The 21,230-nt window shown below is 47.8% G+C and overlaps 3 protein-coding genes across 10 annotated transcripts; all 3 read right to left on the bottom strand.

Annotated features, from left to right (window-relative positions):
* Nucleotides 1-1,428: 1,428 nt before the first annotated feature.
* On the bottom strand, nt 1,429-10,921 carry LOC136450771 (seipin-1-like). Of its 8 annotated transcripts, none has more exons than XM_066451378.1 (9): nt 10,521-10,921; nt 10,314-10,421; nt 9,731-10,113; nt 8,332-8,877; nt 6,359-7,375; nt 5,717-6,025; nt 4,555-5,331; nt 4,286-4,364; nt 1,429-1,664 (listed from the first exon to the last, which is right to left on the bottom strand). In XM_066451378.1, the coding sequence occupies exons 3-5, from the start codon at nt 9,845-9,847 to the stop codon at nt 6,701-6,703; spliced, it is 1,338 nt and encodes a 445-aa protein (XP_066307475.1). In that variant the 5' UTR covers nt 9,848-10,113; nt 10,314-10,421; nt 10,521-10,921; the 3' UTR covers nt 1,429-1,664; nt 4,286-4,364; nt 4,555-5,331; nt 5,717-6,025; nt 6,359-6,700. The 8 variants fall into 8 exon arrangements, with proteins under 8 accessions (XP_066307475.1, XP_066307477.1, XP_066307472.1 ...); XM_066451380.1 differs by having other exon boundaries at nt 5,717-5,851; XM_066451375.1 differs by having other exon boundaries at nt 5,717-7,375; nt 10,495-10,921.
* Nucleotides 10,695-16,517, bottom strand: LOC136455342 (uncharacterized). Its single transcript, XM_066455411.1, has 4 exons — nt 16,302-16,517; nt 15,669-15,929; nt 10,918-11,816; nt 10,695-10,719 (listed from the first exon to the last, which is right to left on the bottom strand). Exons 1-4 carry the CDS (start codon nt 16,515-16,517, stop codon nt 10,710-10,712), a joined length of 1,386 nt encoding a protein of 461 aa, XP_066311508.1. The 3' UTR covers nt 10,695-10,709.
* Nucleotides 16,518-19,495: 2,978 nt separating this feature from the next.
* On the bottom strand, nt 19,496-20,263 carry LOC136455341 (uncharacterized). Its single transcript, XM_066455410.1, has one exon. It carries the CDS (start codon nt 20,261-20,263, stop codon nt 19,496-19,498), a length of 768 nt encoding a protein of 255 aa, XP_066311507.1.
* Between the last annotated feature and the right edge of the window lie 967 nt (nt 20,264-21,230).

The raw sequence follows: 21,230 nt of genomic DNA, 5'->3' as shown, positions 1-21,230 counted from the left end.
AAGACCGCTGAACTTTTTCACATACTTTTTTTTAATGGCTGACGTGGAATCCCCCCCCCCCCCCCCCCCCCTCATCTGGGCGTGGACACGGTGACGCTGGTGTCGTCGCCATCAGGCTGCAGTCACGAGTAGAGCCTTGTTTAGATTGAGGTTTGAAATCAATATTTGACACTGTAGCACTTTCGTTTGTATTTGACAATTATTGTCCAATCATGGCCTAACTAGGCTCAAAAGATTCGTCTCGTAATTTATAATCAAACTGTGTAATTAATCAAAAGATTCGTCTCGTAATTTACAATCAAACTATGTAATTAGTTATTTTTTTTATCTATATTTAATATTTATCTAAAAATTTAATGTGATAAAAAGAGAGTAAAAAACTTTGGAATCTTAACGAGGCCCAGTTGCGGAACCGGGGTCGTTCAGGCCGCATGGGCAGCAGCAACAGCACAAAACGCATGTTTCCACGGGCAGGCTGGGCTGCCATAACCAAGGGAATGCTGCTGTCTGTGTGCTGTCTCTGGTGACTGATGACAGTACCGGTACTCCTTCTGTCTTTAAATAACTATTATTTTTATTTTCTGATAAACAACTTTAGCTAAATATATATATAATAAATATTAATATTTATTATATAAAATTAATATTATTAGATAGATATTTAAATTTAGTTTTTTAATAAATTTATTTGAAGATATAAATAGTGTATGTATTTTCTATAAGAAATCCAAAAACGACACTTATTTAGGGGAGGGAGCACCACCAGCGGCCTTGTCCGCCGCCTCTCCACGGCTCGCCTCACATTATGGCAGTGTCGGAGTGAGACCACAGACCACTTCACCATCGCCGAAAAAGAAAGCGCCGAGCCAAACCAGTGGGTTCAGGTTCAGAGGATCGCCAGAGGTCAACTGGTTCAATTTCAGATGCTTCTCCCATGCCAGCATGTGACAAATCCTCAGGGTCTCTGATGCGGTAGTTTAGAGGAAAACAAGAGCCAACCCAGCCAGTCTCATCTGCCATCTTCTGAATACTTCAAATCTCATTTTCTGGAAGACATACAGCAGAATCAACTCTAATGTACTTCTCTGGAGTAAACCATAGATCCACAAAAGTTCAGAGAATGGCCAGAGGCCAACCGGTTTAATTTCAGATGCTTCTTTCCATGCAGCATGTGGCAAAGCCTCAAGGATGTAGTTTCACAGGAAAACAAAGGAATCCATCCCACAACCAGTCCTGAGCTGCCATCTTCTGGATGTTCCTGATGGTAAGCCCAGATCTCACTCATCCTCTGGAAGACATGCAGCAGAATAAACTATGTCAAGTTTCATCAGTAAATAAACAAGCAAGCAAAAGTAGCTAGAGCGATAGGTAACAACAGCAGGGGCGAAGCGTCGGCTGATCAATGATGGAAAAAGTGCGGACCTGATCAGTGGATCATGTATTGATCATGCATTCATGCATCACCTAATATAATGTTCTGCTCCGATGCCGGCAGCGCAGTATGATTAGCAAAAGAGACGGGTACCCGTACTCGGGTACTCCCCCTAGTACGCTCATCCGTCGACGACGCAGCAGGTGTCACTGCCAAGTGCCAACTACTAACTCCCAGCAAGATCGCAAATCCGGCCGAATGCAACGGCGACCCTGGCACCATACCATATTACCTGCAATCCATACAAAGGTTACACTTACGCCTCCCGACAATAGAGGATTAAGAAATGGTTATTAAACAATGCTGTCAGAGAAAGCAAGGTGGAGAATTAGAAAATCAAGCAAAGGGCTTGCTACCTTGTCTCTTGGCCTGTGTCTCCATGTTTTCCTTTTTTTTTTAAACGAGTCAGCAGGAGAGCTGCTGCTATATTGAAAAAGAGGGAAGCCCGACGGGCGAATTACAAGCGTGTCTCCATGTTTTGTTCAATTTGGTGGTACGTGGTCTCGCTATCGTGGGAGGTGAGATGATTCGATAGTTAAGGTGTAGCAGTATTTCTGAATCACAAAACTAGACCACACACGTGCTACGCAAAATGTGTCGCTGTCACACGGAAGTGGAACCAAAATCTCATAAATTTGCACCCATCTTGACAGATCACAGCGTTAAATAACTGATAGACTTTGCTAGATTATTAGCCAAAACTTATGGGACTAGCATGTTTGAAATTTAACGCATGGATCATTGGTCCATGGGTTATTAGCCAATCTGATCTGACAAGTGAGCATGTGAAATACGACTTTAAAAAAAGGGGCTCAATTGAAATATATTAAGATGTTTAACTTTGTCACTCATGGAGTAATCTACCTCGATAACTGAGAATGCCGGCAATACCAGGCACTTGATCCCAGAAGCAATAAAAATATACATGCACGGTCTGTTGACTTTACTTCTTTTTTATAGGTTCAAGGGGATGAAAAAAATAAAAATAGTTGCCTCCATGCTGAATAATTGCGTTAAAGCAGAATGAGACACTCATCTGAAAACAAGGAAAGCAGGATCCCTGAAAACAGTAGACAGCTCTTCATATCTCAACAACCGGCACAAATCCAAACTAGTTCTTAATCCAAGTTCCTTCTCAGGAAAGGTCAGATAGTGTGGCATTCGTGCACAATGATGTACAGTCCACATTCTAATCCTGTCGGCAAACATAAATTTGTATTGCCAGGAAAGGGAAAGAGGGCAACTACTATTCTGCTTGGGTTAATCATTCATACCTATATGTTTCAGGAACAGATAAATGGATTTCTTTTTTCTTGTTAGACTAGGTGTTGACAATGACTCGATGAGGTTCTGCAAATGCAGTGGACACAAGTTGACAAAACAGGCCTTTGTGTTCCTGACCTACTATAGAACCAGCTGACGGGGATAATATTATGCAACTGGAGAGAAGTTACATTACTCTAGGCATTAGATGACAGCAGCAAGGCAGTTGAGGAGGGCAACACGCCTTTGCTATCTTCAGTTCTCTCGGAAGGAAGAGAAGCATTTGGGGGGGGGGGGGGGGGGGGGGGGGGGGGGGGGGGGGCTAGCCCTGTCATATTGAATGTTTAGACACTAATTAGGTGTATTAAACATGGTCTAATTACTAAGGCTGGACGTTTCAAAGACAACAATTAGCAACAATTATACTTTACCCAATATGTTTCATACAGTTGAGCAGTTGAGGAGGGCAACACGCCTTTGCTATCTTCAGTTCTCTCGGACGGAAGAGAAGCATTAGGGAGGGGGGGGGGCTAGCCCTGTCATATCGAATGTTTAGATACTAATTAGGTGTATTAAACATGGTCTAATTACTAAGGCTGGAAGTTCAAAGACAACAATTAGCAACAATTATACTTTACCCAATATGTTTCATACAGTTGAGCAGTTGAGGAGGGCAACACGCCTTTGCTATCTTCAGTTCTCTCGGAAGGAAGAGAAGCATTAGGGGGTGTTTGGCTCGGGGGGATCGAATGCTTAGATACTAATTAGGTGTATTAAACATAGTCTAATTACTAAGGCTGGACGAAAAACTCGAAGCTCATTAGCTCGCTCGACTCGGCTCGGCTCGTTATGATAACGAGCTGAGCCGAGCCAAGATTTTAGCTCGTTAGCTATAACGAGCCAACTCGCGAGTCGCTCGCGAGCTAAACGAGCCAAGCTTCCAGAAAAAAGTATCAAAACTTATATTAGTTTTTGATTACTTCATGTCTTGCACTTTACAATTGACTGGTAACTGGTCTAGACCCTATAAATTAACTGGTAACTGGTCTAGATGCATTTCTTTTATATTATTATTATTCTCAAATTTTAGATAAATGCAAATATTATATTTTGTGCATTTTTTATACCTGGCTCGCGAGCTTAACGAGCCAGCTCGAGCTTTTAACGAGCCGAGCCGAGCTAGCTTTCTGGCTCATTAGGACAACGAGCCGAGCCGAGCTAGCTCGTTATCTTAACGAGCCAGAACGAGCCGAGCCGAGCCGAGCCAGCTCGTTATCCAGCCTTACTAATTACACAGATGGAGGATAATTCATGTGACAAATCTATTAAGCCTAATTAGTCCATGATTTGACAATGTGGTGCTACAGTAACCATTTGCTAATGATGGATTCGTTAGGCTTAATAGATTCATCTTGCAAATTATCCCAGGGGTTCTGCAATTAGTTTTATAATTAGCTCATGTTTAATCCTCCTAATTAGCATCCGAATATCTGATGTGACAAGGCTAAACTTTAGCCCCGTATCGAACAGCCCTCTAGAAAGAAATTCAGATTTCCAGATAAAAGCTATACATTAGGGAGGACAACTTACTTTGCTGCCAACTAGAGATGCGTTTGTCGTCTTGTACGCTCCGGTTGGAATGGCTCCTCGTGCTACCTGCAGCCTGCAACTGTTGATCAACACAGGAAGTTTCCAGTCCATCAAGAGCCCAGTTGGTCCTAGTTTAGCAGGCAGCAGCATGTCAATGATTCAATGAAGAACCATTCAACAGTACAGATTCCGTGCTGCCCAGCTTAAATTGATGCAGCAGAATCAAAATAACAAAATCATATTCGCTGGAATTAAGTATTAACACTAACCTGCATTCTTTAGAACTTCCAAATTACTTGCATAAAGTATGAGATCTCCTTGGTCGGTTGTAGCTGGCCCTTCACCCCGGTTTTTGCCTTCTTTTTCTGGTCACATATGTGTTTCTGCTCATCTCGCAAGGATAAAAATGCAGTCCCATTGCTTTCTACTAAAACCGAATATTATAATGGGTATAGTGTCCCTCAGCAAATTACGACGATTGTGTAGTGTCCTATGGCAAAGCCATCTTTTTTAGTGGCCTGTGGCAAAAGATTTCCGGGAGCCAATTTCCCCTTTTATTAATTACCATACATAATATGCCAAGGACTCGCCTACTACTGATGCAGCCTCTGAGGCTCACAAGGAGAGCCCATTGGTCCATGAACGGGTCCATGAATCATGAACCAATCTGATCTAAGAAATGGGGATGTGAAATATTGTTAAAAAATTCATTTTGAATATACTACATCAAATCATGGAGCAATGCGAGAATGTGATACATGCATTGGCTAAACCAGTTATTAATCTCAAAAGCATTATAAAATTGGTGCATGGTCGTTGACTTTGATTTCAGATTCGAGAGAAGGAAAAATTAGTAGCCCCGTACAGAATTATATTGGTAGAGCAGAAGTGACTAAATGAGATACTCACCTCAAAAAAAAAAAGGAAGGCAGGACCCCGAGAACAATAGACAGCCATTCTATAACTTTCCACAACAGGCAGAAACAGAAATGAAATTAATGCATATATACTTCCTTCTTATGGCAATTCAGATAATGTGAATCTCCCTGCATAAATACCAAATAATTTAATCCAGTTAATAGTAACAAAATTTATTGTAGTAGTGTGAGGCCAAATATTATGATGCAGTTCCTACATGTAAAATAGTATGCCAGATAGATGAATTATGTACATCAGACACATTTTCAATGTTCTTGTTGAACTAGAAAATTTTGAAAATGAATGGTTTATAAATGCATAGGTCGACCTATAGGACCAGCTAACAAGATAATTTTGTACAACATGGGAGAAGATATAATACTCCTAACTGATAGCAGAAAAGCAGCTGAGGAGATGGTACAGAGACATCTCTAGTCTTACCAAACTCAAAGGTATAGAAAAATAAGCATGGATGCAAATTCTGATTCCCAAATAAATGTATTATGCACTCACTAGGAAGGAGGATAGCAGGTAGCCCCCAGTTGTTGTTGTTTTTTTGAAAGGCTAGCTCCCAGTTGGAAATGTTGAGGTTTCCGTCCTCTGTGCCGGTGCAGTTGGGACAGCCCAGCTTGCTGTAAGCTGCAACAGCTAAAAACAGTACAATCTTGTGATCAGCATGAGAAGTCTCTTTAAATGATGAGCCCACTTGGTTCTAGCCTACCAATCCATTTATAGTAGCATGATTGTGCAATGCTCAACATATTATTTTCCCCTACTTTGTTGAAGCCACAAAATATTGATGTACAAAGGCTTGTAGATCAGCTGCATGAGGTTCACAATAGCGTTATCATAAGACAATTAATCTGTAATAAGATTAGTAAAAAGTATAGGACCTATGTAACAGCTCGGTCTCCTAGAGCATTAATGGTCCCATCTTATAAAATTTTCAGAAACCTATAATATGTAGGACCAATAACAAATTAGCAGTAGTTGTTTCCCCTGTCTACATCCTACTACTCAACAAACTTACAAAAGAACAGGAATAAGAAAGGCTAGTGAAAACATAATTGCAGGAAACCAAATGGCTTGAACTAGATAATTTATTGTCTATATAGGGCGTAAAATACGCAGATTACTGAGAGCAATTTAACTTACAAAATTTCTGCATGTAGAGGTAGAAATAAGCTGATCCATGCTCTTATGGGCAGCAGCTGTAACCATGAATGGGACACTCCAAAATTTCCCTGTAAATATGGGTCACCTAAAGAACTAGAGTGCGGAGACACATGAATAAGGGACACAAGTTCCACGAAATTCTTGCAGTTTCCATCCATCGCTACATGTTTTTCTTATTATGCGCATTGTTCGAAATCTGGTATAAAAGCTATTTGGGCCTTGTACACAGAAGACTGGCAGCAACAGTAAACACAAATTTCACAGCAACACCTTTGATTGAATTAGTTGATATCATCCTGAGGATCGGGTACAATTGGATTCTCAAGGATCATTCATGGCCTGACCAATCTCCGCCACAGCAACACTAGAAGTTGAACCCTCAGTGAACTCGAGCTCCATGCTGCCTCCATGTAACTGTGTCCGAAATTGTGGTTTCCGCTTGCTTCTCCTCTCTCTCCTCTTCATTGTAAAGTCTTCAGATAATTCCTTGCTCGGGCTCTCACCCCCAATGTCTCCTGTACCTAAACCAGAAGCCATCTTTCCATTGGCCTGAAGCTCCGATGACCTTCTATTTCTTGCAGATGCCGCAAGGGTCCGGACCCAACAAATGGCAAGAACAACGAGGACAATGTAGACAGAGGAAGACACCCACACACACAGTGTCCATTTCAAGCCGCGTGCCAGGCCCTTCGTCCACGGAAGAGTTGTCTGCACAACCACCTCTGCTCTGTACACCTGAGGCAGCTGCAATGTAGCAGCTCTTGGCTGCAGCAGAACTCTGATGAGCCCTGTCCTCTTGTGACGGTCATGACCTTCCGTATACAGCAACACCTTGAGATTTGCAGTCTGGGTCTCGCCGCGCATGCCCAGCGTGAGTGGCACGCACATCAGCGCAGATTGCGCTAGCCGGACAGGGGTGCTCCTGTACCTCAGCATGTATGGCTGTGCAGCTGACGCCATGGTGATTCCACTAACAGAGATTGCCTCTGCTTTAATCTGCAGAGATGCAAATCAACATAAAAATTGTTAACGTTATGCTCCATGAAATTTGGATTGAAAAAAGTCTACTTAACCCCCTTCTATCAACCATGGTCTACTTCACCCCCAAACTATAAAACTGTCTATTTTACCCCCTGAACTTTTCAAAACCGTCTATTTTACCCCCCCGGGCGGTTTTCGACGGTGCTGCAGTACCTGTGGTTTCACCTTTTTCTTTTTTTATTTATTTTCGTTGAATTTTTGAAAAAGCATAGTAAATCATAGAAAAATCATAAAATGGAAAATCCAATTTTGTTGGACTCCACATGAGTAGATCTACATAGTTAACATATAATGTGGTATGCTTTAGTACAAAGGTTTTGCTGTACCTTTAGATTAATTGAAAAATCTAATTTTGTCTGTAATTAATTGGAATTTATCTATAACTAAGTTATACATGGTTCAATGAGTACGAAATTTTTACTATAGTTCAAGCATACAATAATTAGCCTATCATAAAAATTTCACCATAATTGGACCACAGAAGCTGCAGCTATGAATTGTTCCAATTAATTACAGACAAAATTGGATTTTCTAATTAATTTAAACTACAGCAAAAATTTTATACTAAAGCATATCATATTATATGTTCATTGTGTAGATCTACTCATGTGGAGTCCAACAAAATTAGATTTTCCATTTTATAATTTTTCTGTGATTTACTATGATTTTTTAAAGATTCACTAGAAATAAATAAAAAAGAAAAAGACAAAATCACCATCACTATAGCAAAACCACCATCGTCGAAAACCGCCCAGGGGGTAAAATAGACGGTTTTGAAAAGTTTAAGGGGTAAAATAGACGGTTTTATAGTTTGAGAGATGAAGTAGACCATTGTTGATAGGTGAGGGGTTAAGTAGACTTTTTCAAATTTGGATCGGGGATTGAGTAATAATAATCATGCAGTTATATACCTGGAACATGCCAACCTCTCGATTGTGGTAGGAATCAGGCAGCACCAGCGCCATCGACACCGTCACCGAGTGCCCGGCCGGCAGCGCCGCGCCCCGCGCTCCACCCAGGGCCACCGCGGCGCTAGGCTGCGCCACCGTGTAGTCGAAGTAGAGCGGCTGGCGCACGGTCACCGGCTCCTCCACCCAGTGCCGGACAAGGACGAAGCCGAGCAGCACGGACACGGGCAGCGCGGCGACAAGGGCGGCGAACGTACACGCAGCGGCGAGCAGGCCGAGTGCCGCGCGCCGGAGGTTAGAGGCGACCACCGCAGGAAGGGCGCGCAGGGCGCCGATGAGAGCGGCGACGGGGAAGACGAGGCTGAAGATGGCAGAGGCGACGAGCTCCCCGAGGAAGGCGACCAGCCAAATCAGGCAGCCTGCCGGGACGGCCAGGAAGAGGAAGGCATCATTGGAATCTCCGGCGGCTGTGCTTCTTGGCCGGCCGGTGTAGAGGCCGTTGCCGGAGGCCGCGGCCGGCAAGGAGTAATCGTGCTGGTATCTGGACTCCTGTTGTGGTGCTGAATCCATTAGAAAGTAACAGCTGTTGGACCAAATGGAATGGAGCATACTCGGGGGAAGCTCGAGATGCTGCAGTAGCCTCTAGCCTGTAGAGCGCAGTGTTGCTGGAGGATGAAGAGCGACACGTGGCAGAGAAAGGACACGTGTCATGCTCGCGCTCAAGCTGTGAACCTTCCGGCATGCAGAGTTATGCCTGGTGGCAACGAACTTTGTCGGTATCTCGTCTTGTACATGGACCCATATCACGCTCAAACTAAGAGCGTGTTTAGTTCCCACCCCAAAATTCAAAAAAGTGTTATAGTACCTATTACATTGAATTTTGCGATACATACATGGAGTATTAAATGTAGACGAAAAAAAAACTAATTGCACAGTTTAGTTGGAAATTGCGAGACGAACGTTTTGAGCCTAATTAGTCCACGATTGAACACTATTTGTCAAATAAAAACGAAAGTGCTACAGTAATCCAAATTCCCAAATTTGGACAACTAAACACGCTCTAACTGATAACCACTTGACATCATGCGAACAGATATGTTCACTTGCTTGGTGACACGACGCAGTGCAAGCTTCAGAGTTCAGACTCCTCTGCATAGCTGAATCTGCATCGTTACAGAGTGCAGTGCAGGGTGCTCCTTATCACAGACTTGGAAATGTTCACACTTCACACAAGAGCTCAGAAACACATGGATATCTTTTTTTTTTCCAACTGAGCACATTGACAATACACTTTCTATGTACATAGATATAGTCATGTTGAGATCAAGATTATATGTACATCATTGTAAGATATTTACACGTGTGTGTTTCTGAAGCTATACAATAACATGGAATAGGTTACCTTCAAGAATGTTAAACTCTTCATCATTTTCGGTTGGTCGCGTAATGGGTATTGATCATCTTCCGAGATGAGCTGTGTGATTTGTGCATCTGACAATGCCTCTTCCTTTTGGTCCATCCGGGAAATCGATCACACTTATGCTGCCATTGTCTAGATGGAAAGATGACATGTACTCCATTGCAAATCAAGACATCGGCAGATTAGAGCGAGGTGGATGCCAGCATGGCCTACAGCCACAGCAACTCGATCTGACTCACTATCATCCGGGCAATTCATTTAGCAAGGCTTGCCACGCATCCTTGGACTGAGCCCATGCATAGTCGCTCTAGTGTTTTGGATTCCATGCTGCCAATCCAGCCTGATTGAACTATTTCCCCAAAGCTCTGCAGAAAGAAAGCAAAGCATTGTTGATTACTCGAACTCATAAACATTGTTTAAATATTTCCAAGCTACAAGCACACTATATGCATAGCATTTATTGTACATTGAAAAGATAAATGCAAATTTTAAAGAAATATAAAGGAGCTTGAAATAGTCTAGTATGATGCTTTGCAGAAATCGTAGACAATGAAGATGGTCAAACCTTTTGCTTCACTTGAAAGGCATCATCAATTTCGAGTTCTAGCAAGTTATTCATTTCCACATAATGAGGAACACGGTCAGCACATAAGCAATCTGCAGCCTCTTGGACCTGTAATTGACTCCACATGATTATATATAGCAGGCTAAGAAAGAGAAGTAAAAGAGAACACAATTTACTCAACTTTATGGTTAGTTCAACAACAGTCACCTCACATATAAAAGTTGCAGTACCAACGGCTGCAACTGTGGGCTACAAAGAATACTGTTCACCTTCAGATCCAGATGTAGTTCTGCAGTCTTCTGAGACTGAAAGTATCTGTACAGAAATGACCTCATCTTTTGTGTTGGAATACCTGTATAGTCCCAAGCATGTTCAGTGGTGCATATCCCTTTCCACCTAAACTAATCTGAAACACAAAGCAATGAAAATTAGTTACGGAACCGAAACCTTAAATTACAAATTGTTTGCAGTATGGTTCTCTGTTACATAGTTTCCAGGGTTTAGACAGAGAGAATTCTCTATTTAACACTAGAAAAATTACTCGTTCCTTTCTAGTGAAAAAAATTTCGTTCTCTTTGACACCGAATTCACTTTCATTCCTTACATGCTCTGTTGGGTTCCGTGAACCGTTAAATACCCTGTGAAAAAACGATTTCTCCCTCCTCTCCTCTCTTTCTCCCTCTGCTCCACACCAGCCATCCGACGCGGTGCGGGGGCGCTGGTGCGCGACGACGGGGCCCGGCTGCCACGGCATTGGCACGACCGCGACGCCCGGTGGCTAGATGCCACGCGGAGGTCTCCAGCGCCCGGATCCGGCTCGCGGCCGCCGGCACACGGATCCGGCCACGCCGGTGATGGATCCTGGGCGGCGCGGGCTTGGCGTGCGGCCCCGACCCCCGACGCGGGCACCGGCGCAGAGCGGAGTCGCCAAGCGTGGCCGCTGGAGCACGGGTCTAGATCCGGCCATGGACCGCTCGCCGGGGCCACGCACGAAACCAGTTTGGCGCGGCGGTGGTCTGGCGCGGGGGCGTCGTCGCGGCGGCGGCCAGGCGCTCGGTGAAGGGGATCGTCCCGATGTCCTGCGGGGCACCAACTCGGCGCGATGGTTGCCGAGGCCCGGCTAGTCGCTGTGCTTGCCGTTGCGGCTGGGCCTGGGCGCGCTGCTGCCGTCGTCCGGCGCGAGGACGTCTTGCCGCAGCAGCGAGATCCTACGTGGCCGACGAGAAGGGCGCAGCCAGGGCCGCCGCCGTCCCCGCACGGCTGCTGGCCGACGAGCGGGCCGGAGGTAGGCACGTGGCCACGGATCCCGCGGCACGGCCAGGCGCGTTGTACCGCACCTTCATGGCGGCCTCCATCTAGCTGCGCGGCGCGGCGCGTACGGGTCGTCCTCCTATGGCGGCGACCGTCGCGGCACCCGGCGTGTTGCTCAGCGCGTCTTGGAGCCCAGTAGCGGCTGTTGGGCGGCGGGGCCCTAAGAGACCGTGAGGACAGGCGGCTACAGTGCTAGTGAGCACGGCGGCTGGTGGCGCGCGGCCTCCCAAGGGGCCTGGCGGCCGATGGGGCTCGGCCTCCCGCGGGGGCCGGTGTGGAGCAGAGGGAGAATGAGAGGAGAGGAGGGAGAAAGATGGTGGGGGCCACATAGGCAAAATCATCTTTTCATAGGGTATTTAACGGATCACGGATGGAAAATCCAACAGAGTGTCATAGAGTGTCATATAAGGAATAAAAGTTGAACTCGGTGTCAAATAGGGAACTAAAATTTTTTTGAGGGCCAAGAAAGGAACGAGTATTTTTTTCTAGTATCAAATAGGGAATTCTCTCTTCTAGATATAGGTGTACCCATTAGTGGTTAGTGCTCATTCACCATCTATCTATTGGTTGTGCATTGGGATGCAAGCCCCTACCCATTGTCGGTGTTTTATACCCGGCAACCTACCACGGGAGTACCCGAGGTAGTCGATTTGTCGGCGGGGGATCGCCGGACCTGGAACTTGAAGGTAAAAGCGAGGACACAAGACACAGATTTATACAGGTTCGGGCCGCCAGAGTAGCGTAATACCCTACATCCTATTTGGGGTGTTGTATATTGCGCCCTGCGCTTGGGTGTTGAGTAGCCTGATTGTTGGCTATTGTTGGTGGTTCTGGTTCTGCCGATCTAGGTGCCCTGCCCTCCTTTATATACTCCAGGGGGCAGGACTACTAGTCGGTTACAAGGAGTCCTAGTAGGATTACATGGTATGAGTCCTAGTAGGATTACAGAGAAATCCTAGTAGGAGTCCGTCTTCTTCTTTCCTTGCGGGTACTGGGATCTATCCCCGACACACATGTCTTTACTCATAAAATTTCAAATTGTGTAGGTCAGTGTTGCAATGATTGCCCTTTTTTTCATGCCAAAGGTTACACTAGTTGCATTGGTGCACGCAATTTTCAGAAAGTAATTTCACTATTTCATGAATTGCAAAATGGTACCCCCAAAGCAGTCAGTGCTATCTCATGATAGAACACATATGCAGACCATACCTCAGAACTGCTGTGTGGTTCCTTGAGAGGCCAAAATGATCCTCTTGCTTGTCTTTCTTCCGCCAGAACCACCAGCAGCAACAGGAGAATTTGGGGTCTGTACAAAACAGAATTGGCGACAAGATCAAATTCATGTTTTGTTTGTTAGACATTTCCATTTTCTTGTGTTGTCTTGATGATTATTTGATCTGATATAAATTGGCAACACTAACAGAAATGGGTGAGTTACGGTAGGGGTTAAGGCAGGGTGATCCGTTATCTCCATGCTGTTCATACTACTGCCGCTTGCTCAAGAAAGCAGTCCAAGATGGAGTACTAACTCCTCCTGCGTGCACAGCTATTCACCACCAATGCTCTCTCTATGTTGATGATATGGTGTTGTTTGCAGTACCTCAAGTTCAGGACATGATCACAATCAAGGAGGTGTTGCAGTTCTTTGGGAATGCATCGGGCCTTCATACCAATCTGCAGAAAAGCCTGATAGCGCCCATAGCCTGCTCTGAGGATCAAATCAACAGGATCAGGAACATCATACCGGCAAAAGTTACTGTTCCCTATCCAATGCTTGGGCCTTCCTCTGACTGTTGGGCGTCTCAAGAAGACACACTTGCAGCCACTAATTGATAAAGTTTCTGCTAGCATACCCACCTGGAAGGCGCCTCTTATGAACAAGGCCGGCAGATTGACAATGGTTAAAGTGGTAATGAGCTCTATATGCACTCACACTTTCATCTCTCTGAAAATACCTGATTGGGTAGTGCAAGAAATTGACAAGAGACGCCGAGGATTCCTTTGGGCAGGCAAGAGCAAGGCCCATGGTGGTCAGTGTCTGGTAACTTGGCCATCGGCCTGCAGACCAACTGAGTTTGGTGGCCTTGCAATACCAGATTTATGGATTGCATCCTTCGCTCTCAGATTGAGATGGTTGTGGCTCAAGAAGACAGATGCCAACAGACCATGGAAACACCTACCGATGGATTTTGGGTAGGACTCCATCCTTCATCAAATGTTTCAGGCGTCTATTGAAGTCCACCTGGGAGATGGTAACCTGGCATTGTTCTGGATGGACAATTGGCTAGGCTAATCCTCTCCATGCACCCTCGCTCCTGATCTTTGTAAGCTAATCAGGCACAAGATCAAAAGAACCAGGACAGTGGCTGAGGCGCTGCAAGATAAGCAGTGGATCTGGGATATTGCCGGACGGGCAACAGTAAACGCCATGTCCCAGTTTGTGCATCTGTGGCATGCGATTGCAGGGGTTCAGTTAAGCGGGGGAACTGAGGACAGGGTATCTTGGAGATGGGAGGGCTCAGGCATTTACTCGGCTAAATCGGCCTACAAAGCCTTCTTCCACGGATCAACCAAATTTACTGTGGCAAAACCTATCTGGCACGCCTGGGCACCACTCAAAGTCAAATTCTTCATGTGGTTGGTGCTCAGGGAAAGGTTGTGGACAGTGGAGAGGAGGCACCACCACGGATTGCAGGATCGAGCGGATTGTACACTGTGTGATCAGGAGATAGAAACTTCAGAACATCTCTTTGCACGGTGTTGCTATACTCAACAGGTTTGGCACACTGTCAGTGCAATGCTAAACATTCGGAATGCGACATCGGTGCAGGAAATCTCACTGATGGATTGGTGGTTACAAAAGCGAGAAGGTTTCAATGCCATAAAAAGAAAAGGGCTAGATTCCACCTTCATGTTGGTTTCGTGGAGAATTTGGAAAGAACGCAACGATCGAGTATTCAGTAGAACCACGGAGAAGAATCCTGCAGAGCTGGCTCAGGTTATTTCAGAGGAAGTTCATCTCTGGTGTGCTGCCGGCGCCAAGTTCCTCTCCACCTTAGGCTAGCCGACGTCAGCAAGTTCGTTAGGACAGTGCTAGCTCCTGTCGGTAGAGTGGTTTCTGGTCGTTTCCGGTATCGATGTAGCTGAATTTTTTATGTTTATCCGTGTGCGTGCGCCCGGTAGGCCCGTGATGAAAAAAAAAAACATTATTCTCCTTCTTAATACAAAGATACGCAGCTCTCCTGCATATTCTAGAAAAAGAAATGGGTGAGTAGTACAAGTGCACCTTTACAATAATATTATGTTTTGAAAGAAAAATTCCCAAAACAAAATAATATTGTTGATGGTATGTATTTGCTTTCTTGCTCCCAGCTCTTCATTGCCAGCCTGTGTATTTTCTTCTTGCTGTGCTTCCTGTATTTTGTATTCTTCATAAGTAATGTCTTGGATCTTTGATATATCTTCTGTCCTTTGTTACTGGTTTGCTGATACAGAACACCCTTCTGCTGCATTTGCTGTTATAAAGTAATTTAGATGCCTTCTCTTTCTCATTGACCCCATCTCCTGTTAGCATTATTTCATAATTCGATGGTATCCGACATATTATATGATGTAACATGTTTATGTCCAAAAAAAATAATTACCCTGTTTCCTGTAATGTTATCTTCACTGCTCCTGCGTTCTTCTTGTAGTCTCTATTGCTGAGTCCGCAGTTGGGTTGTCTTTTGATTCATAATTTGTTTAGAATACATGTAAATTTGTTTTTATTTTTGCAACCTCATATTCAACAATGAGTGGACCTAGTTCTTCTAATTATATGCACAGGTAAGTATTAGACAAAGGCCATTAGGCTTTGTATATTCCTTGATAATGGATTACAAAAGGGATTACACTTATATAGGAGAGAGAGGAGATGGCCCAAGGGGCCAGCAGTGTGAAAGGGCCAGTATAGCTGGCGCCTGCACAGATAGCTAGGAGATTACAGTAAAGGAGCAAATAATTCTAACACCCCCCCCCCGCAGTCGGAACGTCGGTGGAGCGAACGTTCAGATTGGAGCGAAAGTCCATGAACACAGAAGACGGAAGCCCTTTGGTGAAGACATCTGCGAACTGTGAGGTGGTGGGAACGTGAAGCACACGAACAGCACCAATAGCAACGCGTTCTCGGACGAAGTGGAGGTCGATTTCCACGTGCTTGGTGCGCTGATGCTGAATGGGGTTGGAGGAGAGGTAGACGGCGCTGACGTTGTCGCAGTAGACGAGGGAGGTAGTCTGTAAAGGGTGGTGCAGCTCCTGTAGAAGTTGCTGCAGCCAGGATGCTTCGGCAACACCGTTGGCAACAGCCCGATACTCAGCTTCGGCACTCGACCGAGAGACAGTGGGCTGCCGCTTGGAGGACCAGGAGATGAGACTGCCCCCGAGGAAGACCGCATAGCCGGAGGTGGAGCGTCGAGTGTCAGGGCAGCCGGCCCAATCCGCATCAGTATACACAACAAGTTACGTTGGAGTAGACCGAGGAATAATCAGACCGAAGCTGAGGGTGCCCTAAAGGTACCGAAGGATCCGCTTGGCAGCCACAAGGTGAACTTCCCGGGGATCATGCATGTGAAGGCAGATTTGCTGGACAGCATACGCAATATCGGGTCGAGTAAATGTCAAGTACTGGAGTGCACCTACAAGGCTACGGTAGGCAGTGGGATCAGCAACAGGAAGACCAGCATCTGCAAGAACTTTGGCACAGGTGTCGACAGGAGTGGAGCAAGGCTTGCAGACGCTCATCCCATGGTGAGCAAGAATGTCTAGGATGTACTGACGCTGTGACAGAGTGAGGTGATCCTTGTGGCGCTGAACTGCCACACCGAGGAAATGATGAAGGGGGCCAAGGTCCTTCATGGCAAACTCGTTCTTGAGTGCTGCAATCAGGCGATGCAGGAGCTACTCGGAGGAGGCAGTGAGGACAATGTCGTCGACATAGAGAAGTAAGTAGACAGTCTCGATGCCACGGCGAAGTATGAAGAGGGATGTATTGGACTTTGCTTCACTGAAACCCAAAGAAAGCAGGAAGGAGGCAAACCAGCTGTACCATGCCCGTGGAGCCTGTTTTAGTCCATAGAGGAATCTGTTGAGCTTGCATACATGACCAGGAAGTGCAGGATCACCAAAACCAGTGGGTTATGAGCAGTAGACTGTTTCTGACAGGGTCCCGTGGAGGAAGGCGTTTTTCACATCAAGTTGATGAATCGGCCAATCCTGGGAGTGAGCCAAGGTGAGGATAGTCCGGACGGTAGCAGGCTTGACGACGGGGCTGAATGTCTCGTCGTAATCAACGCCGGGACGTTGGGTGAACCCGCGAAGCACCCAGCGAGCCTTGTATCTGTCCAGGGAACCATCGGCATGAAACTTATGCTTGAAGATCCATTTGCCGGTGACCACATTTGCCTTGGCAGGACGGGGAACGAGATCCCAAGTGTTGTCCTGTAGGGCAGCATACTCCTCTTCCATGGCCCGACGCCAGTGTGGGTCAGCGAGGGCGTCACGACAGGAGCGTGGTAGAGGTGACAGAGCCTCAGTGTGCAGCACGAGGCGCGGCTATCGGTAACCAGACTTCCCGTGGGTCGCCATGCCATGAGTGTTGGCGACTGGCGGGATGGGGACAGCTCCTGTTGGAAGAGGAGGGTCACCCTTGATGAAGCGTGGCGGTGAAGGAATCATTTTGGAGCGTCGAGGAGGTGGTCCAACAGGGGACGCAGGTGGCGAGCTGGGGGCGGGTGGACGCCGGGTGTAGACATGAATGACCGGTGGTTTGTTGAAGGAGGACGCCGGAGGTAGTTGTACAGGGCGTGCCACCACGGGCGCCTGTACAGAAGGACCCGTGGGCACCGGAGTAGAGGGCGTCGGGGGCGCCTCTGCAGAGGGCGCCATGGGCACTGACGAAGTGGGCGCCTGTACAGAGGGCGCCATGGGCGCCTATACAGGTCAAGCTGGAGAGGAGCCCGGCGGCCGGGGCACAAAGCCCGGCAAAGGCTGCCGGAGGGCCGGTGCGCCCAAGGTGGGCACCGGCTGGGAGAGCACATGGGCGGGCAGAGGGCCAGCAACCCACGGTGTACCTGCAGGTGGAAGTAAAACTAACGATGAATCGTCGTGAGTTAGAAAATCAAGCTCGTGTGTGGGTGGCGAAGGTCGACGAAGGGAGAAAGGGAACGTTGTCTCATCGAAGACAACATGGCGTGAGATGATGACGCGGTTTGTGGTGAGGTCAAGGCACCTATACCCCTTGTGGTCAGGAGAATAGCCAAGGAAGACGCACAAGGAAGATCGTGGAGCGAGCTTGTGAGGAGTGGTGGCGGTGAGGTTGGGGTAGCAGGTGCACCCGAAAGCTCGAAGGTCATGGTAGGAGGGGAGAGTGCCATGGAGGGCAAAGAAGGGAGTGCTCATGTTCAGGGTCTTGGTTGGGAGGTGATTGATGAGGAGAGTGGCGGTGGTAAGGGCATCAGCCCAGTAAGAGGGGGGCATGGATGCTTGGAAGAGCAAGGTGCGGGTGACGTTGTTGACGGTGCGAAGCATGCTCTCGGCTTTGCCATTTTGCTGCGAGGTGTAGGGGCATGACATGCGAAGGATGACACCTTTGGCAGAAAAGAAAGCACGCGGCGCGGAGTTGTCAAACTCACGCCCGTTGTCACACTGTACGGTCTTGATGGTGCAACCAAACTGAGTGAGCACATAGGCGAAAAAATTGGAGAGAGCATTAAAGGTGTCAGACTTTAGTTTAAGAGGGAAAGTCCAAACAAAATGCGAGCAATCATCAATAATGACTAGATAATATTTGAAATCGGATACACTGATGATTGGGGAAGTCCACAAATCACAATGTATCAAGTCGAAATTTTTAGTTGCACGAGACAAGGAATTGTTAAAAGGCAAGCGGACATGACGCCCAAGCTGGCACGCATGGCAGAGACGGTCATCGTCGGGCTTGCTGCAGATGATGGAGGACGACTTGGCAAGAGTCTAAAGAGTAGCCTTCCTGGGATGACCGAGCCGATAATGCCAAGTAGTGGAGGAGGGAGTGGCCACGAGAGCGTAGGAACCGGATGGTGATGTCGGGAGCTGCAAGGTGTAAAGGGGTCCCGAGCTGTCACAGTGAAGGAGGAGGTTCCTGGTACGAAGATCCTTCACAGAAACACTAAGAGGGTCAAACTCGACAGAAACAAGATTATCAGTGGTGAATTTCCGAATTTACAAGAGATTTCTAATAATGTCAGGGGCAATGAGAACATTGTTGAGGCGAAATGGGCCTAGGAGGGTTGAGTAGCCGGTGCCAACAATTGGAAGAGTGGCGCCATTTCCCACAACAATTGAAGAAAGAAAGGAGGAGGTTGGTGACATGGTGACCATACTAGGAGTGCCGGCTATGTGAGAGGAAGCACCCGAGTCGAAGACCCAATCCGAGGTGCTTGACGGCGGAGTGAGGGTGACGGTGCTGAAAGCGTTGGCGAGACCCTTAGTAGTCCAGGGCGATGGCAAGGTGGGTGCCTGCTGGGGCGCCTAGTAGTATGCCTCGGGGACCGGCGGAGGAGCGGAGTAACCCTGGGGTACCCTAGCCATGAGAGCTTGCTGTGGCGGTGGACCGTGAGAGCCACCTAGGTTGGACCCGGGCCACATCTGGATGGACCCGGTCCATGGGTTGAAGAAGGATGGCCACTGTTGGCCATTTGGTGGGCCAACTTGAGTGCCGGCTTGGGCGCCGCCGTGGCCGCGTCCACCGCGGCGAGTCGTCCGCGGTTATTGCCGTTGCCGGACTGCTGGCCCCCAGCAGCCTGAGGATGGCGTGAAGGAGAAGGGGTGTGGCCGAGCTGCTGTCCCCTAGCAGGCTATGGAGGGCGCTGAGGAGCAGGGGATGGAGCAGGCGGCTTGCTGGACGACGCGGTGACAAGGGCCGAGGGCGGAGCTGAAGGTGACGCCATGTTGAGTTCGGCCAGCCTCAGGTCAGCACGGACGTCGGCGAAGGATGGGAAGGGCTTCTGCCGCGTGATGAGCTGCGACATGAACTGGAAGCATTCGTTGAGGCCGCGTAGCACATTCAACACCAGGGTCCGGTCCAGGACAGGTTCACCAAGGTCGGCAAGCGCGTCCGCCATGTGCTTCATCTTGCGATAGTAGTCATCCATAGATAGAGCACCCCGGCAGAGAGTGCGGAACTCGGCATCAAGGAGCATGGCACATGATTCACGGTTGTTGAAGAATTGCTGCTCGAGGCCGAGCCACGCCGCCCGAGCAGTGATGCCGTCACGCTCGTGGACGACGTCGAGGAGGTCAGGGGCGATGGTGTTGAAGATCCATGAGACGACAACACAGTCCATGCGGGACCATGCCGCATCGTGGAGGTGGATGGCGTCGCTGAGGACGTGGTCCTTCAGGGCAAACCGGTCGAGGATGAGCAGGATGAAACCGTGCCATTTGGAGTAGTTTGAGGCTTGCAGATCGAGAACAATAGGAATGAGGTTCTTGATGTTCTGCACAGCGGCCGCCTGGCTATGAAGATGGGCGACAGCCGTAGTCTCCGTGGTGATGGAATCAGCGTCGCCCTCCGAGTCGTCGTCGCGGTGATGCTCGGGGTGGAGCCGCGCATGGAGGGCCATGGCCTGCTGTTCCAGCAGGTCAGCCTGCTCGCGCTCCAAGTCGAGAGTGGCGGCAGCAGCACGGACCCGCTCCTAGGCGGCGGCGGTGGACTTGAGGAGGTCCGCTTCCTCCTTGAGTTGGGCGCTGCGCGCCTGGTTGGAGTCGCGTAGGGAGGCGGCCTCAACTTCCAGAGCCTTGGCGGCGGCGAGCGCCTCGTCGCGGAGCTTGGTCGCGGTGGCGGCAGCCGAGGCGCCGGAGCTGGAATCGCCGCTGGAGGAAAGAGCAGCCATGGGTACGGGAACCGGCGGGGTACGCGCGGCGGTCGGAGGAGGGCGCGCGGCGGCTGTTGGGGCGGGCGCAGTAGCCAGAGCGCGGCGGCCGGAGAGGCGCGCGCGCGGGTCGGGGCTGGGTGACGACAGAGAGTAGCGGAAGCAGGGGATACGATTAGACTGATACCATATTAGACAAAGACCATTAGGCTTTGTATATTCCTTGATAATGGATTACAGAAGGGATTACACTTATATAGGAGAGAGAGGAGATGGCCCAAGGGGCCAGCAGTGTGAAAGGGCCAGTATAGCTGGCGCCTGCACAGATAGCTAGGAGATTACAGTAAAGGAGCAAATAATTCTAACAGTAAGTAGAAAATATTCAGTGTTGCTTAACCTGCATTATACTGTTGTTCAACATATATATTTATGCATGATGTTGCTTCGTGAATGAGTCAGTTTTGCGGAACACCAGGTGTGGAAACCATCATCCCACTCTGCGGTGAGTAACAAAGAACATTTTCTTCATTGCTAGAGAAGTCATATAGTTCTTTAATTCACCCTCTCTTCCTATATGAATAGTGTTCGAGAAACTGATGGCGGAGACAAGGGCAGCTGGCCCAGAGATCAAATCAATGGCTCCTGTCCTGATGATAAAAGATCAAATAAGGCTAGGTATAATGAGATTACAATTCATCTGTGAAGAAGCTTTATGGAT

The sequence above is a fragment of the Miscanthus floridulus genome, chromosome 5 (genome assembly GCF_019320115.1).
Source record: "Miscanthus floridulus cultivar M001 chromosome 5, ASM1932011v1, whole genome shotgun sequence".
NCBI classification, from domain to species: Eukaryota; Viridiplantae; Streptophyta; class Magnoliopsida; order Poales; family Poaceae; genus Miscanthus; species Miscanthus floridulus.
The sequence above is the reverse complement of the archived record's forward strand: the minus strand, read 5'-3'. Positions and strand labels throughout refer to the sequence as shown.